This window comes from Rhinoderma darwinii, chromosome 2 (genome assembly GCF_050947455.1).
Source record: "Rhinoderma darwinii isolate aRhiDar2 chromosome 2, aRhiDar2.hap1, whole genome shotgun sequence".
NCBI lineage: Eukaryota > Metazoa > Chordata > Amphibia > Anura > Rhinodermatidae > Rhinoderma > Rhinoderma darwinii.
Genome location: NC_134688.1, coordinates 356,780,085 through 356,805,038, shown reverse-complemented (window position 1 = coordinate 356,805,038; position 24,954 = coordinate 356,780,085). Strand labels below are relative to the sequence as shown.

Here is a 24,954-nt window from a genome sequence, read left to right as displayed (position 1 = left end):
AAATCACGCAGCCGCGCATCATACACGGATGACACACGGAGCTGCCAAGTGCCTTTTGCGCGCGCAAAACGCAGCGTTTTTTGCGCGCGCAAAACGCACACGCTCGTGTAAATGAGGCCTAACACTCGGAGGGAGACTGTCACTTTATGCGATTTGTACGTTTTAGTCCATAAGGAATTCCTGGATGTTGTGGCTGTGCATCCATTTTTTTCACCGTAAGCGATGTGACAAAAACTAGTGTGTAGTGGACATTTATTTTCTGACCAAAAATAAAGCCAGACCTCAGACCCTAAAATTAATTCAGACCCCAGAAAACAAAAAATAAATTTTGACCCCAGACCAGAATTCTAAATTAATCCAGACCCCAGACAACCCCAAAATGAATCCATAGCTCTGACAAGACCTTGAAAAATGTTAGACCTCAGAACAGACCCCTAAATAAATTCAGACCCCAGATCAGACCCCAAAATGTCAGGCCTCAAAAGAAATCCAGAACCCACACATCTTAATAAATTTAGACACCGGACCCCTAAATAAATTCAGACACCAGACCAGGACCCAAAATTATTTCAGACCCCAAAATTATTTCAGATCTCAGACCTCTAAATCAATTCGGACAACAGAGCCCTAAATAACCCAAAAATGAAAAGGTTGTCCCAGTAAAAAAATTTATTACAATATAATTTAGCATTAAAAATGTATTTGTTTTATAATTTACCTCAGGTTACAAAAATGCTCCTGTTGTGAGATATTCCCTTTACTTCAATATAATAGCGCCCCCTTGCATACAATCTGCATAGTACTGAGCTGAATAAGGGAGGACGTACAAGCTCAGTTCCACTTTTAACTGTCACAAGCCAATAGAAAATGTTGTCAGTAAAGAAGTAGAGAACAAGCTTTTATTCAAAAACACAGCTTGTAGTGTGAATGGAATCTTACACAGTAAGGGTATGTGCACACACTTACTAAAAAACTTCTGAAAATATGAAGCTGTTTTCAGCAGTTTTTTTTTAGCAACTCGCGTTTTTTGCGGCGTTTTTTTACGGTAGTTTTTGGAGCTGTTTTTCTATAGAGTCAACCAAACACGGCTCCAAAAACGTCTCAAGAAGTGAGATGCACTTCTTTTTCGTGGGCATTTTTTTACGCGCCTGTTTTTCAAAACGAATTGACATTTTTTCATTGAAATCAATGGGCAGATGTTTGGATGCTTCCGATTTTTCTGCCATTTTTTGCCCGTTTGCAGCCCGAAAAACGTCCGAAAATAAGCCGTGTGAACATACCCTAAGAAACACACAGGAGAGCCAGCAGTTTGATTAGTTGAAGAGAGAGCCTTCATACAGCACTGCTTACATACAGCGTTAAGCTCTCCACTCTTCTGCTCATCCTCTCATTGAGTGTAAGCTGCAGGCTCTCCCTCTTCTTGAGTTATAGGGGACTGTGCTCTCCCTCTAATCTGCCTATACAAACTATGACAGGGAGGGGGAGGAGCAGCAGCAGAAAGGACTTGCCACCTAAGCTGCCAGCCTGAAGAAAATCTAGCAGAGCAATTGGAGCAATGAATGCAGAGATCTCTGTATCAATGTAAGATACAGGGCTAGATCTAGACCCTAAAATTTATTCAGATCCTAGACCCTAAAATTAATCCAGTACTCATAGTAACTCCAAAATTAATTCAGACCCTAAAAGAAGCTCAGACTTTAGACTAGACCCCCAAATACATTTAGACACCAGACCCCAAAATTAAAGGGGTTGTTTTGTTTTAGCAACTTAAGGTTACCTTTTGTATAATTAAATGTTATACAATTTTCCAAAATGCTTTCTGTATTAATCCCTCACGGTTTTCAAGATCTCTGCTTGTTCTTATTCAGTTGTTTAATTGTTTACTTCCAGTGGATAATATTCTGTCCATGGTCATGTGATAGACACACAGGTGCACGGCTTTTAAAGTAATTTTTCCAAATTTGTTAGTGCCCACGACAGTGATTGTCAAAATGCCGCCATTATACTTACTTTGGTAAATTGCTCCATGTACATATCATGTTTTAACATCAGGTTAAATGGTTAGCGATAGTAGTCCTGATAATATGCCAAGTTTTCTACAGTGGTTTATGAGTTAATATCGAATATATCTAGTGGTCTAAACTGGTGAAAATGTTAATAATAATATCAGTGGTTCTCTAAGGTAGTGCCAATATAATAGTAGTGGGTTAATGCCAATATCCTTGGAGGTTCAGGGTGGGTTTTAATATTCATGGTTGTTTAGGCTGAAGGTGGTTTTAGTATCTGTGGTGGTCTTGGGGAGTAAGTTGCTACAGTATACATATAATTTCAATTTATTTCATGCAAATAGGTCTATAATTCCTTGATAATAATATATCTTTATAGGGTCAGAGTTCTGTTACAGAGCTCCAAATTCCTTGCTTCCCAACACACAGCGATAGTTACATAATAACTTTCTGGCTGCCTGCAGATGTGACTAGGAGGAGCTCACTACATTCTGAGTGACACAATTCTAATTGAACTCAATATTAGCTGAAAAAATCCTTATGTTAGGTGCTCCCTCTAGTGCCAGTAGCAAACAGAAGTAATTGTATGGAGCTCCCTTCCTTTCATCGTTTAACTGAGTATATGTGATTGCCTCCCCCCACCAATGGCAGAAGACGGTTTCCAGGTACTAGGAAATGCACCCAAGCGCACCTTCCTGTACCTGAGTGGGTTCCTCAGCCTCTTTTTCCCATAACCAGTGGCGTAACTACCGCCGTAGCAGCAGTAGCGGCTGCTACGGGGCCCGCGGCATGAGGGGGCCCGTGTCGCCCGCCGGCACGGGCCCCCACCATGGCCGGAGGCTCCGCCAGCAGCCGCTATGGCTGCTACAGCGGGACGCCACTGAACACTACGGCAGAGCAGGGAGGTATCTCCCCGCTCTGCCATTAACTGGTTCCCGACCGCTGGCTGTATTTTTACGGCCAGCGGTCAGGGTCCTTAAAACCCGAGCCATAGACTTTCTACGGCTCGGGTTTTAACTTGCTGCCCGCGCGATCGGGCAGCTGAATGTCGGGTCTCCGGCTGTCAGTGACTGCCGGGGACCCTGAGGAGAGGATAGAAGCAGCTTTCGCTGCTTCTGTCTTCTCTGATCACTTGTACACAGCGCTGAAGGCGCGCTGTGTACAGGAATAGAGACAGCAGCAGCGGCGCTGTCTCTATTCCTCCCGGTGATCATGTGACTTGTCACATGATCGCCGGGTGCCGTTAGTGGCAGGCTGCTGCTGGGTCTTACTAGACCCAGCACAGCCCTATTAGTGACAATCGTCACTATGAGAGGGCTGATTTCCCCTGTAACTGGGGCTGCTGTGCAGCTCCAGTTACAGTGGAAAAACATGGTGTAAAAGAAAGAAAAAATATATATAAAGTTCCCCAAAGGTCTTCTTTGACCTTTGGGGGACAGACCATAGTAATAAAAAAATAATAAAGTAAAGTGTAAAAAAAATGTAAATAATAAATACACATAAAATACCCACCCCAAAAAAAAAAATGTCCCCCCCCCCCCGCCAATCATTGTTGTAACGCTAGCGCTGACCCAATTACCCTAATATAGACATGTAATATATAAAAATTTACAGTAGACAATGCCGATCACAAATAAAAGGTCTATTTTAGGGTAAAACTATGTTATTACCAAAAAAAAAATAGCTGAAATGTAAAAAAGCTTATTTTTTTACTATTATTTTCAAACTTTATGAATAAAAATTCTAAAATAGCAAAAAAGGTGTGTATAAAAACGATAAAAAATGAAACCTGCATTGTCTACGAAAAAAACGTCGCAAAAATCACGTCCTTAGCCCAACAAATAAAAAAGTTATAGCCATTTAACTAACACATGCTAAAAATGGCTAAACGGTGTCTGGTCCTGAAGGCGCAAAATAGAGCAAAAGACATGTATCCCCTCTCCACAGGATCTCCACAGGATAGGGGATACATGTGTGATCGCTGGCAGCGATAGGGAGAACAGGGGACTGAAAGTCCCCTGAAGTTCTCCATCACAAACCTCGGACTTCCGGGGTCTGTGTCGGCAGCTCCGTAGAAATTAATGGAGCGCCGGTCGTGCTTGTGGGCATGCGTGACCAGCGCTCCTTTCATTTTTATTGAGCTGCGCAGACGCCGGAAGTCAGAGGTTTGTCATGGAGAACTTCAGGGGACTTTCAGTCCCCCGTTCTCCCTATCGCTGCCAGCGATCACTCATGTATCCCCTATCCTGTGGATATCCTGTGGAGAGGGGATACATGTATTTTGTAGGACACACAGTAGGTCGCATTTTTTTTGGAGGGGGGACGCTGTATGGCGTTCCCTACAGGGGGGGCAACGCTGTATGGCGTTCCCTACAGGGGGGGGTGGCTGTATGGCGTTCCCTACAGGGGGGGCTGTATGGCGTTCTCTACAGAGGGGGCTGTATGGCGTTCTCTACAGGGGGGCTGTAAGGCGTTCTCTACAGGGGGGCTGTGTGGCGTTCTCTACAGGGGGGCTGTATGGCGTTCTCTACAGGGGGCTGTATGGCGTTATCTACAGGGGGGCTGTATGGCGTTATCTACAGGGGGGCTGTATGGCGTTATCTACAGGGGGCTGTATGGCGTTCTCTACAGGGGGATGTATGGCGCTATCTACAGAGGGGGGCTGTATGGCGTTATCTACAGGGGGGGCTGTAAAAAAGGCACTATCTACAAGGGGGGGGTTGTGTGACACCCAGGGGAGGGGGGGCCCCAGTCAAAAGTTTGCTATGGGGCCCAGTCTTTCCTAGTTACGCCCCTGCCCATAACAGCTGTTGTGGCTGGAGTTACGTTTATGATTATATCCTTATCTGAAATGTATATAGATATTAGAAGTGGCAAAGGTGGGTTTTTCTTTTATAAACACTACTTGCAGTCTACTTATCAAAAGGATCCTTTGAAAATAAAATGATCACAAAGTGTCCCCCTGCTGGGACCCCCAGTGATCAGTTATCGGTGGGGAAACTGGCAGTAAGTGTTACATTTCCCTGTAGCAGCACCAAAGAGAAAATGAAAGGGGTATTCCCATGTTAGACATTTATGGTATATCCACAGGATATGCCAATAATGTCTGATAGATGCGGGTTCCTGCTGTGCTTGGCTGTTTATGTAACTCCCAGAGAAGTGAAGGAGAATTACAGAAACAGCTGATCTTGCTGCGCTTTGCTTTTTCCGCAACTCACATTCAGTTCTATGGGAGTTGCGGAAACAGCATAGCACAGCGGCTTGGCTGTTTCTTTAATTCTCTGGAATCTGACAACTGATTCTCTACCAAGATGCTAGAAACCACCTCGCCAGGTGGGGTGGGGTGAGATCAGGGACCCCCATTCGGAAGTTAGGTGCAGGTCCCAGAGGTGGTACCCACAGACATCTATGGTATATCCACACGATATTTTATAAATGTCATATGATAGGAATACCCCTTTAAAGGTTACATAGTTAGTATGGTTGAAAAAAGACACATGTCCATCAAGTTCAACCAAGGTAACACATTCAAACTAATAGGTTATCTGTGTAATGCAGGACAGGACTGGTCCTCTAGGGTGAAAAAGACACTCCTGAACAGAAGATCCCCTCTATTAACTATGAAATAGGTTTTCTAAACTACACAACCCCCTTTTAAGGACACATCCCATTTTAGGCCTTTATGATGCTGTTTTTAGTTTTCTTTTAAATTTTTGCACTGCTATACTCTAAGGGCCATAACATTTTTATTTTTCTGTCGACATAGCTGTATGAGGGCTTGTATTTGCAGGATAGGTTAGAGTTTTCAATTGCATCCTTTTAGAGTACATATAACTTATTGTTTGGGGGGAGAGAAAAAACAGCGATTCCGGTATTATTTTCTTTAACGCTGTTGGGAGTGTGGTATAAATAATATGTTAAAGCGTACCTAACATTTCAGGTAACTTTTCCGAATAAGATATCATATGTGTGCACATGAGAAATAAGACTATCTATGGCCATTATATGACCTTTATTCTGCATTTTTTTTAGCAGTTTTCCCCTCTGCGGGCTCTCTCATTTTGAGTTGCCTCTGAGCTTGTGGCAGAGCCTAATGGCTATCATGTCTGCTATACACAGCACACATAGAAGAGGAGAATCCTGCTCTTCTATCTCTAACTATCATATATATATATATATATATATATATATGTATATATATATATGTATATATATACATATATATATATACATATGTGTATATATATATATATATATATATATATATATATATATACTAAAGCTGCAGCAGCATGGAGAGGATTATACAGCAGTAATTAGCAGTGTAGCTGAGAATCTAGTATAGAAATCTTACCAGCAGTCTGTGTCTTTCTTATTCTGCTGCTGATCCCTCCTCCTGCTCCACCTCCCCTCTTCGTAGACTTGTGTTGGCAGGCAGTGAAGACACCCACCCCCTTCTGCAGCCCGTCAATTCTGCTCTGTAACTAGGGACAGATTTTGCTTGACAACAGGGGGTGGACAGCATATTAGAGGAAAGGATACACCTAATGGCAGTAACTTCACACAGAATTTGCATGGATAAAACAACTACATTTTAACAATAAGTAAACTACAAAGTTGAGCTATATCAGGTTTACTAGATTAGCATTAGTTGTTTGAAAAGTTAGTGTCCATTTAAGTCTATTCTACGTGTCATTACGATTGCTGCAATAACAAATATATATTTTTTTTATTTTGCTATTTTTACTCAAAAAAATTGTTGTATTTCTTTAGACATTTATTTTTCTCATTAAATGTTATTTACCTGTTTTTTTATTCTTTAGTTTTTTTAGCCCCACTAGGGGACTTGAATTTACCATCTTGTGATCGCTTCAATAATGCATTGCAATACTGGCTAGTCAGGGCCTTAAAGGCATATAGCCATGGCAGGCTTTTTTTAGTTCCCCTAGTTGTGTCACGGGGGCACCTATGGGATCACATTAAAGTGCCACGGTCGCTCTTGACCTCAGCATCTAAAGTGGTAAACAGCTGGGATCCGAGTTATCTCTGATCCCAGCCATTGGAGCAAGATGTCATCTCTGTATTTCCAGCACTACTGTAATAGTAAGGCGGTTTGCTGGAACAACCCATTTACACTGATCCACTTACACTATACTCAAACACTTTTACGGAGCGCCGCGCAAAGGAGCGTAACTTGTGAAAACGTATAGGTTTTCATTAAGATGTAAAAAGAAAAAGCTCACATTGATTGCATAAGTCTGGCTAAGCCTTGAACTGTTTTCTAAAAGTTTTGCACGAGTCTATATTTTTTGTTCCCCAAAATCAAAATTAGAACCAAAGAAGGGTTGAAGTATATGAAAAACAAAATGCACCAAGACTGCACTATGTGAGAAAAGGCTTTTTTGTCCAATTGAAATCAAGCATGTTTAAATGCCACAAAAATGCCCAACATATATGGCTTGCTGCACTTTAGAAAACAATGCATCAGTCACTGTTCAAACTATTCAATTCCTAGACACTGAAAAGTAACATCTTTAGGTATTGTAGTAAAAATGCACAGCAGTAATACACCACAAAGATGCCCTGCGAGAATCTGACCTTAATGTGTGCAGCATGATCTTTAAGTGAAAATATACTTGTGGAATGTGCATGATATACTGGCTTTATTCATTTGAAACCAAAAATGCATACTTTTAAGACAGATAAAAAATAAAACAGGCTTTTGTGGTCTGGAGAAAATCAGTTTCCACGTATAAAGTTCATGAAGTAAAAATTGTTGCAGCTTCATGAGAAATATTTCTCTCATATTATATTAAACATTGACTTTGCATGTTATTATACAATATGAAACGCTATCAAAGTGTAAATGTAACTAAAATATATAACAGAAACTATAAACTTGCACTTCTATAAAAAGTACTTACTGCTATCATTATTAAACAATATGTACACATTTGTAACCATTATTTTATTTGCTCCAATACTTCTAAAATAAAGTATGAAACAAGTTTGCAAATATTCTTCATTAGAAATCTCCTACTGATTAGTGTCTACAGCTCCCATTCCGACCTATGTGTTACCAGACTACATATAAACCCTGTGTAGTCTGATCCTATAGTCCTACTCCCTCCCATCTGTCTCCTATTACTTGCTAACTTACATTCAGTAGGTTAACAAGAAGTACGGGATAGATGGTAGTATGACTGTAGGATCAGAATACATAAGTTTGTTTGTAGTCTGTTACTATGGGGACACATTGGTCTGTGTAGGAACTGTACACACAAAATGGTAGAAGATTTTAAATAAAGTATATTTGCAACAGGTATTAATTTTTCATTTTAGATGCATTGGATCGCTAAAAATTTGTTTGTAGTGAAGGTAGACTTAGATCCAGTTAAACCTGGAGTTTGCTTTTGTAATTATTTATTAGGGAGTCCTTCAGACTCCCTAATGCTGGAGCTACATGGAGCTGCAGTTCACAGTAGTACACAGAGTTGCACAACTCAAAATATTCTTGCAGCTGTAGCTCAATAGTTAAATTTGTACCGTTATGCTACAAAAAGTTTCCATGAAACCCCAGCCTAATAAAAAAAAAAATCTCTGCTGCCCCTGCCACTAGCAATGACCACATTCGATCTCTATGTCCTTGAGAAGATCTGAGGGAAAGATGTTGAATATTAAAGAGACTCTGTTTTCAGTTTTGAGGCCTCAAAACTGCTGACAGCGCTATATACAAGATGGGGATACCAAAGTTACAACACCAGAAATCTACGTTGTGAGTTCCCGGGAGCCGTGATCGCAAGTGTGACTGAGGCAGCCTCTTCATGTTCAGTGCTCCAGGCTGTGTGCACTGAATGCTACTAACCCCTTCCCACTGAGTGACGGCTCTAGCATCCATTTAAAAGACCGCTTGAACGATCACTTAGACCAGAGAGTGGCACTTGCAATCACGGCGGCGGGTCATCAAAATGTAGAGTTCTCCGTCATGCGACTTGCTTGACTGACAACACAGTATCATTACGCTTCTCTCCCAATCCTGTATATAGTGCTGTCACAGATTCCATGTAAATAATAAGTGAATATTTCATGTAAACCTATTGCTATCAGGCAATAAGAAAATACCCATAGTAGTTAATATACACTGAGTGTAAGAAAATTAGACTGAGGTATCATTAATGACATTTTGATCATCTTTGACCAAGTGTTAGGCTATGTTCACAGGGGGTATTTTGCAGGAGGAATATCTGCCTCAAAATTCTGTTTGGAAGTTTGAGGCAGATATTCCTCTCCCTGCACGCCGATTTTCGCGTCGTTTTTCGCCCGCGGCCATTGAGCGCCGTGGGCATAAAACAGCGCGAAATACGCTTTCTCTGCCTCCCATTGAAGTCAATGGGAGGTCAGAGGCGGAAGCGCCCGAAGATAGGGCATGTCGCTTCTTTTTCCCGCGAGGCAGTTATACTGCTCGCGGGAAAAAGACGCCGACGCCTCCCATTGAAATCAATGGGAGGCATTTTCGGGACGTTTTTGCCGAGTTTTGCGACGCGGTTTCCGCGTCAAAAAACTCAGCAAAATACCCCGTGTGAACATAGCCTTAGGCTACTTCTTACATTTATTTTGTCAAAATATTTTTTATCATTTTCAAATGGGTAATTGGACTTAAGTTTCTCTGTTTTACCAATGTCTTTATTTATTTTGCTGTATTATTTATCTACATAGGAGTCTATGTCAATTATTAAAACAAAAACAAATAAACAATATGTAAAAGAATTTCCTTTTTTTGCTTTAATAATTTTTCTAATTTATGCTTTGTTCATATTTCCTATTTTATAATTCTACAGATATTAATCGCTGCTTTTAAAATATGCCCCTCAAAAAGCTAGTGGGGGCTTCTAAATATAAATAATATCTACATGTAAGCCCAGCATATCTTAATAAATTCCGCATATAAAGTGACCTTCCTTTGCAATAAACACCTAATGTGTTTACGTGATTATTTATCTGATTTACAATGAACCATATCTTATATATGTTTGTGTTGCTGTAGTCCATGTCCCTAATAATTTCTGGGATAGATTCAATGAGCAAAGGCTGATAACATATTGTTTCAATGATTGATAGAAAGTTATGGGTAGGAATTTCCATTTGGCCATTCCCTGCCTGTCCAGCAGAGAAAGCATTACATTGCTAAATGTTTCGTTGTTTGTTTTCACAGACGTCCTGCCAGATCACATTAATTATCAACTTCCAGATTCAGACTTCCAGGCGACTCCATTTTGTCAGTATACAAATGTGCCTTATTCCCCTGTGTTGCAATCCCCAGCATCACAATGCCACTACAGTGCATACAGTTTGGAGACTCCATATGGTGATGGACAATATGTCCTTAGCACATGTGACATGAGTAAACCAACCCCTAACATGACTCATAGCATGGAAGAGATGTACCCTACTGTAAAGAGGACTAGGATTAGCCATTCCAGCATCCGGATGAAAGGTCATGAAGAACTTTGTGTCGTATGTGGAGATAAGGCTTCTGGATACCATTACAATGCCCTTACTTGTGAAGGGTGTAAAGGTAAGTAAATGAGCATTTTTTGTAAGTTCTTCTAAAACTAGTCACATCTATGTCCACCTCTAAAAATATAACAACTTTATTTGATGTAGACATGTAATCAGAGATACTCTTTGGATTATCATGAGCTACAAGAACGGCTGAAAATCAGAGGCTGTTTTCCCTTGAAAACAGCTCCATCATTTTCAGCCGTTTTTGATTTTGCACGTGAACATACCCTAATACTCAACACTAGGGTAAAAGCATGATTTAGTGCTTCCTAAAATATGCACACAATAAAAGTAACATTCCAACCAGAAAAGATGATTGTTTAATAATTATTGTTTTGTATATGAGGAAATTATGTCTTCAATTTTATTCTATAACTGTGGTAACTATGAAGATTGCGACAGTAGAACGGTTATAACGATGCTGGTTCTCAGATCTGGAGAGGCAAACGACACAGTTTCAATTATAGTCAGATGCAATACAGGATTCAGTATACAAGAGATCAGCCGTGGCAAGACGTAATGCAGGGTTCGGTACACAAATAAAGAGTTCAGCTGTGGTCAGATGTAATGCAGGGTTCAGTACACAAGTAGGCAGATCGGCCATGGTCAGATGTAATGCAGAGTTTGGTACACAAGGAGAGTAATAGTAGATTAGCACAGGCAATCTGGATCACTGACAAGCCAGAAAAATCAGGCAGAGGAAGTAACAGGATGTTGGTTAATATAGGAAAACAGGAATATAGGAAAACAGCTCCTGATTTTCAGGCGTTTTTTAATCAAAGTCACGTTTTTCGGGGGCGTTTTTAACGGCCGTTTTTGGAGCTATTTTTCTATAGAGTCTATGAAAATGCACTTCTTTTTCGCAGCCGTTTTTTTACCCATCCGCTTTGAAAAACGGCCGCGTAATAAACACCCCATCCGATCTTTCGGCCGTTTACGCCTCAAAAACCGGCCGAAAACGCTCCGTGTGAACATACCCTTACTGTTATTAACCACAGGGCAAGTGCAATCCATAAACTAATCACTAGGGGCAGAAAACACATGGCTGGGCAAAGCAAGAACTCTTCCTAGCATTGTGGTAAAAGGGGTTGTGCGAACACAGGACAGTTTTACATACTGATGACCTACCCACAGTATAGGTCATCAGTATATGATCGGTGGGGGTCTGACACTTGGACCCCGCAGTGATCAGTTGCTCCGGCTGCCTCCGGGCACTGTATGCAGTGTTTGGTGCCGGAAGCAGCTGGCTCCGCACACTGCATAGAGGCCGTGCTGCAGAACTGCAACTCTGCTACTATTCACTTGAATAGGAGCAGAGCTGCAGTACTGCAGCTCGGCCACTATACTGTGACCGGAGCCATCTGCTTCTGGCAAGTACATCTGTTGCCAGGAGGCAGCCAGAGCAGCTGATCAGGGCAGGGTCCGGGTGTCAGACCTGCGGATAAATCATCAGCATGAAAAATGGTCAATTCTCTGGACAGTGGCTTCGGCAGCAGTGCTGGTGTCGCTGGGCAGACTGCCAGCTGATGCTCTGCTCGTGGACTCCAGTGATAGGGAACTCCTGATGTCTCTGTCCATATATGGAAAGGGACATTGGGAGCAGAGCTGGAGTCCCTGGGCAGAGCGCCAGCTGATGCTCTGCTCAGTGACTCCAGCAATAAGAAACTCCTGACGTCACTGTCCATATATGCTGGATAAATATGCTGGAGTCTGGGGATAGAGCGCAAGCTGATGCTCTGCTCGGGGACTCCAGCGATAGAGAACTCCTGATGTCACTGTCCATGTATGGACAGTGATGTCAGGCGCAGTGCTGGAGTCCCCGAGCAGAGCATCAGCTGATGCTCTGCTCGGTGACTCCAGCTATAGGCAGCTCCTGATGTCACTGTTCATATATTCAAAGTGACGTCGTGAGCAGTGCTCGAGTCCCCGGCACAGTTCTAGCTGATGATCTGCACGGAGACTCCAGCGATAGGCAATATGCCAGCCCCTTGCGGTAATGTGCAAGATAGATAGATAGATAGATAGATAGATAGATAGATAGATAGATAGATAGATAGATAGATAGATAGATAGATAGATAGATAGATAGATAGATAGATAGATAGATAGATATTTCCATATATAGAAGTAGATCATATATAGATGTACAGTTTTAGGCTTGGGCTACATGGTGACTTTGGCTGCGACACTGGTCGCTTGCACAAAGATCGCTTTGGAACCAGCTTTGGAAAATTTGCTCTCCAAAAGCCAGTTTGTGCACCATTCATTGTAAGCCCTGCCTTGCGCCATTCATTGTAAGCCCTGCCTTGCGCCCAACGTGTAAGAAATGCCCACATATTTGGTATCGCTGAAGTTGGCAGAAGTTGCCAAATATGTATTCAAGTGTGTTTGTCAAATGGCATGTACCAGATGTCAAAAAGCATCACCTAAAATTACATATTCACACTTTTTTTTTTATTTTTATTTTTCCTTTTAATTTTTTTAAAATGTAAAATATATCACTTACTTTTTACACAATATGGCTGTGAATGACAAAAAAAAACAACTAAAAAACAATTATAGAATTGCTGTTTGTTGTGCAAATTTTCTAAAATACTTTGTATTTCCATTATATGGTACACAATTAAATATAAATTTTACAGGTTTTTTCCGTCGTAGCATTACCAAAAATGCTGTGTATAGGTGTAAGAATGGAGGACACTGTGAGATGGACATGTACATGAGGAGGAAATGTCAGGAATGTCGGCTGAAGAAGTGTAAGGCTGTTGGCATGCTTGCAGAATGTAAGTTTAGTATTATTTAAACATATTTAACATTAATTTAGAGGAAATACAAAAGAAACCAGACTTACCATATAGATGCAGGACTGCCTAAAGTGGTTGTCTCATGAAGACAACCTCTGTTCATATTCCCTATTAGGGCATATGGATATCACTGAGTCCTCTGAATGGTGGAACCCCGACACCTTTGCAAATGAAACTAACAAAAGTAACATAAATATATTAAGGAATATGGTGCACACTACACAAGTGTAATAGACTGGCCCACAATTCCGATGTGCACCATTATTTGTACATTTTGCCCATTTTGTGGATTGGAATAAGCTTATAAATCAATGTCTTAATCAATTGCCAATTGGTACTATTCAATCCAATTAGGATGTAAACATTGATGTGAATAGTGATTTTGATTTTCACAATGGGGCCTATTTATCAATGCAATTGCGCCAGTTTTCTGATGCAATTGTATTAAAAAAAAGAATGGTGTTCAGACTGAATGCCATATATAATAAGCCCTCAACCTTTTTTGTCCAACACTTACGAAGTGTCTGAAAAATGGGATGTGGCAATAAAGTAGCAAACAGCAGTACAACTTATTTACAAGAAAGACTCTAGAAAGGCAAAAAAATTTGATTTATTCAATCCACATCAAGCAGAAATGCAACGTTTCAGTCCTGCAATAGGACCTTTTTCAAGCATAGTGATACAATTAAATGGCAGTGATATAAATAGCAAGTGTGCTCTGACATCATCGATCTCATTAAAATAAATTAAAACATTACATATAGTGGTAAAAACTTTTCATCAATAAGTAAGAGTATCAACACAGGGCAACATCGATACAAAAGTGAAAAAGTGACTAGTCCATAGTGTTAAAAACATCAACAACAGATATATAATATGACATATACAGTATGAGAGCTGATCTAGCAAAATCTTAAATTCATTTAGGAATACATTTATAAATTTGTATTTTGCAAATGTGTCCCATGAGCTTGGCCCATTGCTCAGCGGTCTCACCATAACAACAAATAATGATACATCGACAAAAGACTTGATGAAGCTCATCTTCCAATACGTTTGATAAATCTATATGATAAAACATAGACATATAAATTGTGATATTGTAATGACCATATTCTGTTTTATATGCTAGGTTTGTTAACTGAAGTACAATGTAAGTCAAAGAGGCTCAGGAAAAATTGTAAGCAAAACAGCTCAATAGTTTGCAATGTGAAAGTGGAAGATGATGCAAATGACAGCAGACAAGTGTCATCAACTACCAAGTCAGGAAAAGTAAGTACAAGTTGTATTCTTCAGATCAGGGTGGAAAAATTATGATCCAGGTCTATTCATTCTGGCAATGAGGCAAATATTATTGTAAGCACAAGTGTAAATGGTGTTGTTAATGCCATGTTCACAACTGCGTTGGAGGCTCCTTTAGGGGCCTCCGTCACAGATCTGGCCGAGATTACTGGAGACAATAGCGCAGCATGCTGCACTATTGTCTCCGGTAAAATCACAGACATCCCAATGGAAAGCTGACGGAACCTATTAAAGTCGATGGGTTCCATCAGCCGCCGGCCGACGGAACCATTGCTTCCATTATTACCTTTTTCTGCTCCTTTGACAGAGCAGAACAACGGAATACACCGGCGCAGGTGTGAACATAGCCTAAATAGTGCAGTTCATTAAAGCAGGTCACCTAAATTATCACTTTTCTTAACCACATCAGTATACCACTCCATATGAACCTTTTAAAATCCTTTTTTTATTAGTTTATGATTTAGATTATGAATAGATATTAAGTTGTAATTTATATTGATTTCAGCAGGTAGTAACACGACTAGAATTGACAGCTGAAGACTGCAAATTGATTGATCATATAGTTACTGCATATCAAAAGTATGCCTCTCCAATAGATGAGCACAAATTATTTGTAAGTACTCATTGTGTTATCAGTTGTTATTCGCAATCAGTATAACAGAAAATTACGGTCTTAAAAAAATAAATAAATAATTGTTTCCACCACCTTAAAAGCAGCTTTCTAATATCTATTAGATAAGAAGATGTTAGGGACTGAGCTAATAAATTTCATGGCTTACACATACTCATGGATTGTGCGAGAGACACAAGGAGATGCTCTATAACAATTTATTGGAGACCAAGGGGCTCATAAACTGTAGGCCCTCTTCTATCCGTTTCCGCCCTTGATTTAGACCAGTTCCACACCAGTGCCTTTTGGATATTTCCACTTCCATCCTTTGGCTGTCATTCTATTTTTTATGAAAATAGTTTTGAAAAACCTGTACGAGCAGACATATCTTTAATAGATTTTTTTTTTAAAGGGGACATGTGAGAAAGTTTACAAAGCAAAAAAACAAACAAAAATAAAAAAGACGAGGTTCCTATAGAACATTGTTCTACCAGAAGAAATATGTCCTGATGAATCCAATATTTCTTGCTGCTGGGCAAGTAGTCTTTCCATGGAGAATAGGATTCTTAATGTTCTTTATAGAACGCAAAGAAAATAAGAAAGTGGAACTTTTGACAAGTACAAATGTATGGCTGGCTGTGTGAAATGTCTACACACTGTTATGAATCATATGGGGCTAAATTATTATGGGAAATGTTTAGAGATTCTGTAAATACAAGGCAATCTTTCATCTCTCCATTAAAGTAGCACTTCAATTCGGCAAGTATACAGAATGTGTCAGAATTTAAACACAAAAAGTCCTGTGTTCTTTCAGTAGCTCTTCTCTTTGAGCCATCTGAAACATTGGACAGCTCCACTGCTAAATCTTTCCTCCAGGTTCTCCATATTCTTGCATTTCTGGATTCTTTGCCTTGATTGTCCTGATCAGTTTCACCCTTTTGGCTTTCTATATAAGACTTTGCACTTCCTCCTTGCTAGACTATTACGTTTCCAGCCTGTAGTCTTGTTTTTATCTGCCTTACTTTACGAACCGTTGCTGCTAATTTGTGCACTGATCTTGGACTATTTCCTGACCATGTCGCTACAACCTGTTGATACTTATTTGTGTACCAAACCTGGACTGTTTCCTGACCCTGTCTCGGCCTCGCGCTACAACCTGTTGCCGATCATCTGTGTACTATACTTGAATTGTTTCCTGATCACCTCTCTGCCTCCCACTACAACCTGTTGCCGTTTATCTGTGTACCAAACTTGCATTGCTTCCTGATTACGTCGCTGCCTCACGATATGACCTGTTGCTGCTTATCTGTGTTCTGAACCTGGGCTAATATGGGACTTTTCTCAGCTGCAAGATCTTGTGCAAGATCAACACAGAGAAATTATTAAATTGCAAGAAAAAAGTCCGGATGTGCATGGCTCTGCTGCAGATTCCAGTTCACGCATGCCACTACCATCAAAGTTCAGTGGTGAGGTTTCCTTAATCAATCCTGCATATATTTTCAAATGCAACCTGCTCCATTTACCAGTGAAAGGAAAAAAAGTATTGTTTATAACTAATCTTCTGACAGATGAAGCATGGACCTCTGCTTTTGTTGAAAAGAATAGTAATCTTCTGAATGTTTTGGATGACTTTATCACTGCTATGAATCAAGCTTTTGATGATTCTAATTGTTGTACCACAGACGAAGCTAAGTTTCATAATCTGTGGCAAGGAAGATTCTATGTTGCTGAATACACAGCTGAATTTTGCTGCTGGGTAGCTTATACAACATAGAATCTAGCGGCTCAGAAAAGCAAATTTTAGCGAGTGCTTTCAGAGCAAATGAAGGATCAGCTTTCCAGAGTGGAAACCCCAGGTGAGTGGGAGAACTTAATTTAATTGTGCATTTGAATTGATCAGAGACTAACTGAAAGAAAAAAGGAAAGACTAACATTTCTTGTTCTGTTATGCTTGACTCTGGGGCTGGTGGAAATTTCATGGACATATCCTTTGCTCATAATAATAATATTGCATTGCTAACATAATCAAGGCCTGCTACTTAGACTATGAAGCTTTAAGTTCTCATCAAGCCTCAATTTATTTCCAACTGATTGATTCTCCAAAGTTTCTAGTTATTTTGAGGATTCCTTCTCTTTCTACTCACAATCCATCTATCAAGTGGGAAATATGTTGTATACATTTCCCCTCTAAATATTGTCAGCTAAATTGTCTGCCTAAACCTATTTTCTTACTACCTGAGAACAGATCAATTTCTGAACTTTCGGTTGAAGAAAGAGAATTTGGAAAAAAAAAGGCTCTACCCGGCCATCTACATCTCCTGCTGGAGCACCTTTGTACTTTGCTGAATATAAAGATTTCCACCTTAAGTCCCTGCATTGACTATAGGGAGCTTAATAAAGTCACAGTTAAAAACCAATATCCTCTCCCATTAATTCCAGAATTACTTGAGAGGCTACGTATAGTTGAAATATTTACTAAGCTTGTTCTAAGAGTAGCAAATAACCCCATTCAAATCTGTCCTGGGGACGAATGGAAGACTACCTTCTGGACACTTTTAGTATCTTTTAATGTCTTTTGGACTTTTGTAATGTCCCAGCCACTTTCCAACATTTTTTCAATGATGTTTTCAGGGACTTATGGGAGCAAATTGTAAAAGCCTACCTGGATGGTATCTTATTTTTTTCCAGACAATCTTGAGGAACATTGCAAACATGTCTGCAACGTACTACATGAATTTCAGAACATTTTTTTTGAACAGACAAGAAATCAATTTCTTGGCTACATTAGATCTCCAGAAGGTTTGAGTATGGACCCTAGTAAAATCAAGGCTTTTGTTGATTGGCCAACCACAAAAAATGAAAAAAAAAAGTTCAGAGATTTATTAGTTTTACTAACTCCTACAGAAAGTTCATTTGAGACTTCTCCAAGACCATAGCAGCAATCACTCAACACACAAAGAAGAATGTTTGCTTTTCTTTGATACCTGAGGCTCACAATGCTATTATAAAATGAAAGACTCTCTATACATCAGCACGCATAACTATTAATTCAAATTCAGCATTACCTTTCACTGTTGAGATTGATGCATCTTATTCTGCAGTAGGGGCAGTGTTGTCTCAGAGATAAGGAGACAAGATGTTGTTGTACCCTTTTGCTTATTTTTTCTCCTCAAATGTTCTCATTTGAAAAGAACAATGATATAGGAATTAAAAAACTACTAGCGATAAAAAAATGCTTTTTCTGAGAGGATACATATTTTGGAGCGACCTGCTACTACTGTAACTGTATTTACTGTTCACAGAAATCTAGAATTCATCCGTGGTGGTAAAAGATTATTCTACAGACAAGCAAGATGACGCTCATTCTTTTCTTATTTTAATTTTGTGATTACTTATCGACCTAGATCAAAAAAATGGAAAAGCTAATGCCTTATCAGGAATGTCCATACAGAAAAACAAGTCTTGCAGCACAATTTTATCAGTAGAAAAAACTTTTTAGGGGCTACTTATTCAAAGAAGTTTCTAACTGACTGAATGTAAACCTCTTTTTGAAAGATGGATTCTGGATGCGACTTTGTTTGTATGTACCAGAAAAGCACAGCACGACTTGATGTTCTAAATTAGTCCATGATTCTAAGCTGGCTGGGCATTTAGACATTTTAAAAGACTCAAGAATTTCATTCCAGTTTCTTTTGGTGGCCAAGCTTTAAGAATAATGTCTAAAAATATGTTCCTTCATGTGTGGTTTGTGCTCAAAATTAAACTCCACGCTCTTCTCCTCTAGGTTTGCTACAGCCACTTCTCATTCCATCTTGCCCTTGAGGCTCAGTTTCTATGGATTTTGTGATTGACCTACCTTCTTCCAAAGGAATGAACACTATCCTGGTTGCTGTAGACCATTTCACAGAGATTACCTATTTTATTCTAATCAAGGGAATTCCCACTGCGAAACAAACTGCTGAACTAATGATTCGCAAAGTATTCAAATTACATGGAATTCCAGATAATGCGGTTTCTGGAAAAAGAGTAAATTTTGTCTTCTGCCTTTCATCCCCAATCAAATGGACAAACTGAAAGAACTAATAAAACTCTTGAACATTACATGGATTACTTACTGATCACGTTTTTGCTACAACCTGTTGCTGCTTATTTGTGTACCGAACTTGGATTGTTTGGTGATCACGTCTCTGCCTCACGCTACAACCTGGACTGTTAATTGACAGCACTTGTTATCATCTTCCTCCCAGATCATTTCAGTCACTGGACTGTGATCCGCTACATACTTTGACAATTTGTTATTTACTGTATAATGAAAAGTTATACAATTGTTTCAATTTAATTTCTTAATAGGAACCTTTGTAATTTTCTTCCAGGGAATAAAAATCTGTTCTGGTCATGGGATAGATACACAGGTGCAGGGTTAGTTAATTGTAATCAGGACCGTACCTGTGTGCCCATCATACGACCAGGACAGATTTTTGTCCCCTGGAAGTAAACAATAAAGGTTCCTATTGAATGACAGCAAGCAAGGATCTGGGAAAAACATAAGGAATTGATACAGAAAGTATTTTGGAAAGTTGTATAACTGTTCATTATACAAAAAAGAAGATTTATTTGCCGAAACCAGATCATCTCTTAAATTAAAATGTCTGATTGACTATTCATAGCATAATCCCGTGTCGTTGGTATGAAATTGATACCACTTATTATCTGCCCCTTCAGTCTTAAATATAGAATTACTGATTTTTTTTAATATTCTTTTTATAACCTAACATTTAGCAGGAAAAATAACTGACCATTTTATAAAGTCTCCAATGTTTAGAAATGGCTAGTAAGTTGCTTCTCATTTTCTGTAGCGGCACTTTCACACAGCCTCAATAAGGCCATATTTTGTATTACAGCTACAACATCCGAACCCCCTGTAGGGTTCTATAGTTTTCTAAGTCCTGTTTAATATAGCCAGGGAAGGGGTGGTGTTTTGTCTGGATGATTCCAGGCTATTATCAGCCTTCTCAGAGACTTCCGCCCCGATCGGCAACTTGCCACTGCACACCTCGAACACAATCCAGGTGGTCGACCCCTGTGGTGACTCGATGCATATATCAGGAACAACAGGCCCTCATTCAGACTGCAAGAGGAGAGACTCTCTCCTCATTCATTGGATAACGCCTTACCTTGGCGCCAACATTCTAACGATCTGGTGGGCCTCCACCCTCCTCCCGAGATGCACAACTATGTGCCTACGCTTAAGCATATCGCAGGTTTCTGCTTTAGTGTGACTAGGACCTCCCACAACATGGCGCCCAGGAATGACACTGCCTGGAGCCACAATACCTTAGATGCAACCATATTCCCCAGCAAAGTCGACAGCCCTGGCCGTAGCAGGGCCTTCTCTGTGCTCCAACTTATCTCAGTTAGCAAGGTCTGCCTCTTTCTTCTATCCCCTGATCACACATCCTATTGAATCCTAGGCCCGCCTAGAAGAAGAATTGACCTTACAATTAAAACTTTTCACCCCACGGAAAGTCATCGCTTCCTGTTCACACAGAAACACATACAATTACATGTACATATTATTCACAATGTACACAACCACAGTGTTTACCCACTCTTACAAACATCAGATTACATATTGATAATTATGGTTAGGGCTACTAAGGACTGACAATGGGGTCATCATCAGATCCCTATTCTCCTTTTTTCCCCAGTCTTGGGTATATACACATGTGGCAGATTTGTTGCAGAATTATCTGCGACTGTTTTATTTATATGATGGAATGAACATGCTGCATAAACAACTCTATACAGATATACTGAACAGGTGTTTAGTCACAGAAATTTCTGCAATAAATCTACCACATGTGAATAGACCATTAGGGCCTGTTCACATTAGTGCTCGGTTCTGTTGATGGGTTCCGTCAGACCTTTCCGTCGGAGGAACCCATCAAGGGGAAAGTCGACTGTGCTATTAATACTGTCAAACAAACTGAATCCTTACGGAACGGAGACAAACGGAAACCATTAGCAGCGGAAGCATTACCATTGAAATCAATGGTAATGCAAATGGAAGCTATGGTTTCCATTTGCCTTTCTGTTGATGGGTTCCTCCGACGGAAAGGTCTGACGGAACCCATCAATGGAAACCGAACACTGATGCAAACACAGCCTTAGAGTCTCCAAATGCAATAATTTAGTCTTTATGTAGAAATTTTAAGTGATTTTAAAATACCTGTTTTTTTACATTTTGACTCAGCTAGAAGAATCAGTAAATGCAGAGGAAATATTCTACCATATCTCTGAAGCAGCGGTTATGCATGTGCAAGTGCTTGTAGAATTCACAAAAAGGCTACCAGGTATGACGTTTTCTTTGGATATATTCACACAGAACAGCGTTTATCTGATTTTAAAATGAATTTCACTCTTATGCTAAACACATAAAATATTTCAATTATTTTGGTATACACACTTCAAAATAGAGGCTATTAATTTTCACTATCTCCTGTACAGTGGCCCCTCGGGTTACAATATTTTCATCTTACAATGGCCTTTTCTGGAGTACAGTGAAACCACATTCAGTTTGGAAAGCCACAAGCAGTACCAATCTGTGGCGCATTTAATGATTGACTGTCTAGTAGCGCCTCTCTGCAATACAGTGCAGTACTTTATATACTTTACTACTACGTACCTGTACCAGGACACATGGCAACTTTAAAGACCAGGTGATGATGTGCTGTGTACTATACAGGGCCCTGATGATGCTCCATTACATAGAAAGTTATTTACCAGCTTCCAGCAGCTCTTTCTCTCTTTAACTACTTATTTTGCTTTAATTGCCATTTTATTCCAGTAATCTATAACACATAACTTGTAACACTATTACTTTCAAGAAAGCATCTAGGCCCCTTTTACAGTCTCAACTAATTAACCATGACAACTCCCTTTGGAATAGTCTCACTGCTCTTACAGTAAAGAAACCCCATCTCTGATTACAATATTTTCAAGATACAATGGTCGCCCTGGAATAAAGTAATACTGTAACTTAAAAGGAGCACTTTATCATATCATGTTCACATTTTATGATATACATGTGTTCTGAGACTAAATTGTAAAATTACTGTTAGAGCAACAGGTTGGTGTGTTAAAGAGTAATGCCTTATTCACACAAACGGGATAATCAGCCGTGTGAATGGTCCAGTGAAAAAATAGATGTCCTATTTTTTCCCGTTTTAACGCATCCCTTAATAGATTGAAGTCTATGAGGGATCTGTGAAATCGGGTCCCGCATGGATGCAAATTGGCAGTGAAAAACTGACCTTTTTCACGACCAATTTGACACCGATTTGACGTGTGAATAAGCCCTTAATTGGTATGCATTTATTAATGCAGCACATATATTGTACCCTAGAAGATACTGCATATAATTAAATTGTCCTGATATTCTACAGTTAACATATGCCCTTTATTTCCAGGGTTTGAAATTCTGGATCATGATGATCAGATTGCTCTTCTCAAAGGCTCCACTGTTGAAGCAATATTTTTACGTTCAGCTCAAATATACAATCAACAAGCGACAGGGTGCTCACAGCTAGATGATGGTAATTTACCTTGTAGTTAGTTATCTATTTTATTAGATCCAGCTGGCTATACATTACCCTGCAGTGGCAGCAACAAGAGAAATGCAATTCATGGGCAGACAGATTCTGTCAGAGTAAGAGTTGCTGCTTGTTAGCTGCTCTTCGCTCAGGCTCATAAAGGAAGGGCGGTTGTCTGGGTGGGCGATCACCCTCTGTGGCGTCTATATTGAAAAACTGAACAGTCTGGAGTGTTACTTAATTCTGGAGGAGCCTGGTTAGAATGACCCCTTAGTGCAATATGGCAATATGTCTTATTTTCCTATCACTAGTTTCCTGGACTAGATAGGTAACTCTTTTTTGTTTTTTATGTCACTTTTTTCTTACCATATTTATTTTAATAAATTGCTTATCTAGGCTGTTCTGCCTATGAAATATACAGTAATCACCCAACGGCCGTTGAGGTCCCCATTACAACAACCACAGACTGCTGTGATTTATATATTTAAAAAAAAGGAGCTAGTAGATATTTTGGCCTTTTCTGACTCATTAAGGCAACAGAATGTGCATATATTGAATAAATAAAATAAGTTTTTTTTAGGAAGCCAGATTCTATATTAACAAGGTCAAATTAGCTTACAGGACAACAAGAGGAACCTCTTGTGGACCTATTTTCTGACACCAGCCATGTCAAGATATATGTGATTCAGCATACATCAACTATATTGTTTAACCTTTAACAATCTCAACTTAAATGTTAAAAGCTTCTTACTAGGCCTCAGGTCCGGAAGCCCAGTAACCTAATGTAAACAGTGAAGCAGTCTTTTGCAATATTCAGGTGCAACACTGATGGTGGCGGAATATTGAAATAGACTATTTCAGCATAGAAAACTTTATCTGCTGCTGGGATCTAAATAGGGTTATCAGTCCATACTAATAATATGACCCATGAGTGCCAACAGAATCATTTGATCCATTGGGCACAATGTCCCACACTGTTTGTTGGGAAATGTAGTCAGCATACCAGGAGCTGGAATACAGCATGGTAGTGACCAGGAACATTCAAAGTGACTTCTTACTTTTGAACATTTTTGAACATTTCCATAAATTACTGATTCTTTAACAGTAGTATTTTTTAAGACTTGATCTTTCCTGTAAATAAATTATAAACTTAATTTAAGAGACAGTCTAATTTTCCATAAATTATAAGAACTGAGATACTATTGTTTGGCTATTAACAACTAATTTTACTTGAACAAACAGAAACCAAATATCAATATTTTATTTTTTAGGACTCGCAAAATACCAGACCCACACGGGAGAATATTATCATATTCAGGATTTTGACAGATGTCCTTTGTATTCTCTAGAACCTACTCCGCGGCAAAATACTCAAACATTTAATACAGGTCTGATTTTCTTTCTTCTATGTTTGCGATCTGCAAGCTGATTCACAGACTTATGTACATTTTTCTTTTTTTAATATCTTTCTATATATAGCAAGCTTTAAAAAGCTTTTTCCACAAGTGTTTTATGACATATGGACTGGACTTCTATAAACATGTGATTACAGTAACTTTAGTGAGGAACTTCATTTGTAACGCACCTGTCGTTTTCCATGTAGCCCATATATGGTTAACCTAGTGGGCTACATGGAAAACATATGCAACAGAGTCCTCTTACAAGCTGAATTTAAGTGCTGGGCAGTGCATTGAGCATCCCTGTGTCTTGCACTTAATGGCATATCAGCATTGCAGAGAGCAGACACCAATGGAATTCAGGTATCAAAACTTTTTGAGATGTAAAGTGACCTTTGTGTCTATTGCAACCAGTGTTAGTTTTTTTCTTTTAGGTACACTACAAAGATTTTTACCTGAATGCTCCATTAATGAAATTGTACTTTATGTTTTATGTTGTAGATCTTACAGAAGAATTTATTACTCCACTGTTCAACTTTTATAGAAGTATGGGCTCCCTTAATGTGACTGATGCAGAATATGCTTTACTCTCTGCAATAACTGTGTTTTTTTCCGGTGAGTAAAGAACATTTTTATTCTCTCTTTTTTTTGTACGTATGCCAGATGTATTATTGTTTAATA

At 39.4% G+C, this 24,954-nt stretch overlaps 1 protein-coding gene across 2 annotated transcripts in view; it reads left to right on the top strand.

The window, feature by feature from the left end:
- The window catches only part of LOC142743239 (bile acid receptor-like), an 81,907-nt gene that overhangs the window by 54,238 nt on the left and 2,715 nt on the right, over nucleotides 1-24,954 (top strand). Inside the window, exons 3-10 of one of the 2 annotated variants that reach the window (XM_075853809.1) lie at nucleotides 10,219-10,581; nucleotides 13,211-13,351; nucleotides 14,505-14,644; nucleotides 15,183-15,287; nucleotides 21,538-21,637; nucleotides 22,754-22,879; nucleotides 24,148-24,264; nucleotides 24,775-24,888. In XM_075853809.1, coding sequence (XP_075709924.1) covers nucleotides 10,219-10,581; nucleotides 13,211-13,351; nucleotides 14,505-14,644; nucleotides 15,183-15,287; nucleotides 21,538-21,637; nucleotides 22,754-22,879; nucleotides 24,148-24,264; nucleotides 24,775-24,888 — 1,206 coding nt within the window. Of the gene's footprint in view, nucleotides 1-10,218; nucleotides 10,582-13,210; nucleotides 13,352-14,504; nucleotides 14,645-15,179; nucleotides 15,288-21,537; nucleotides 21,638-22,753; nucleotides 22,880-24,147; nucleotides 24,265-24,774; nucleotides 24,889-24,954 lie in introns of both variants that reach the window. The other variant, XM_075853808.1, reaches the window with a different exon arrangement.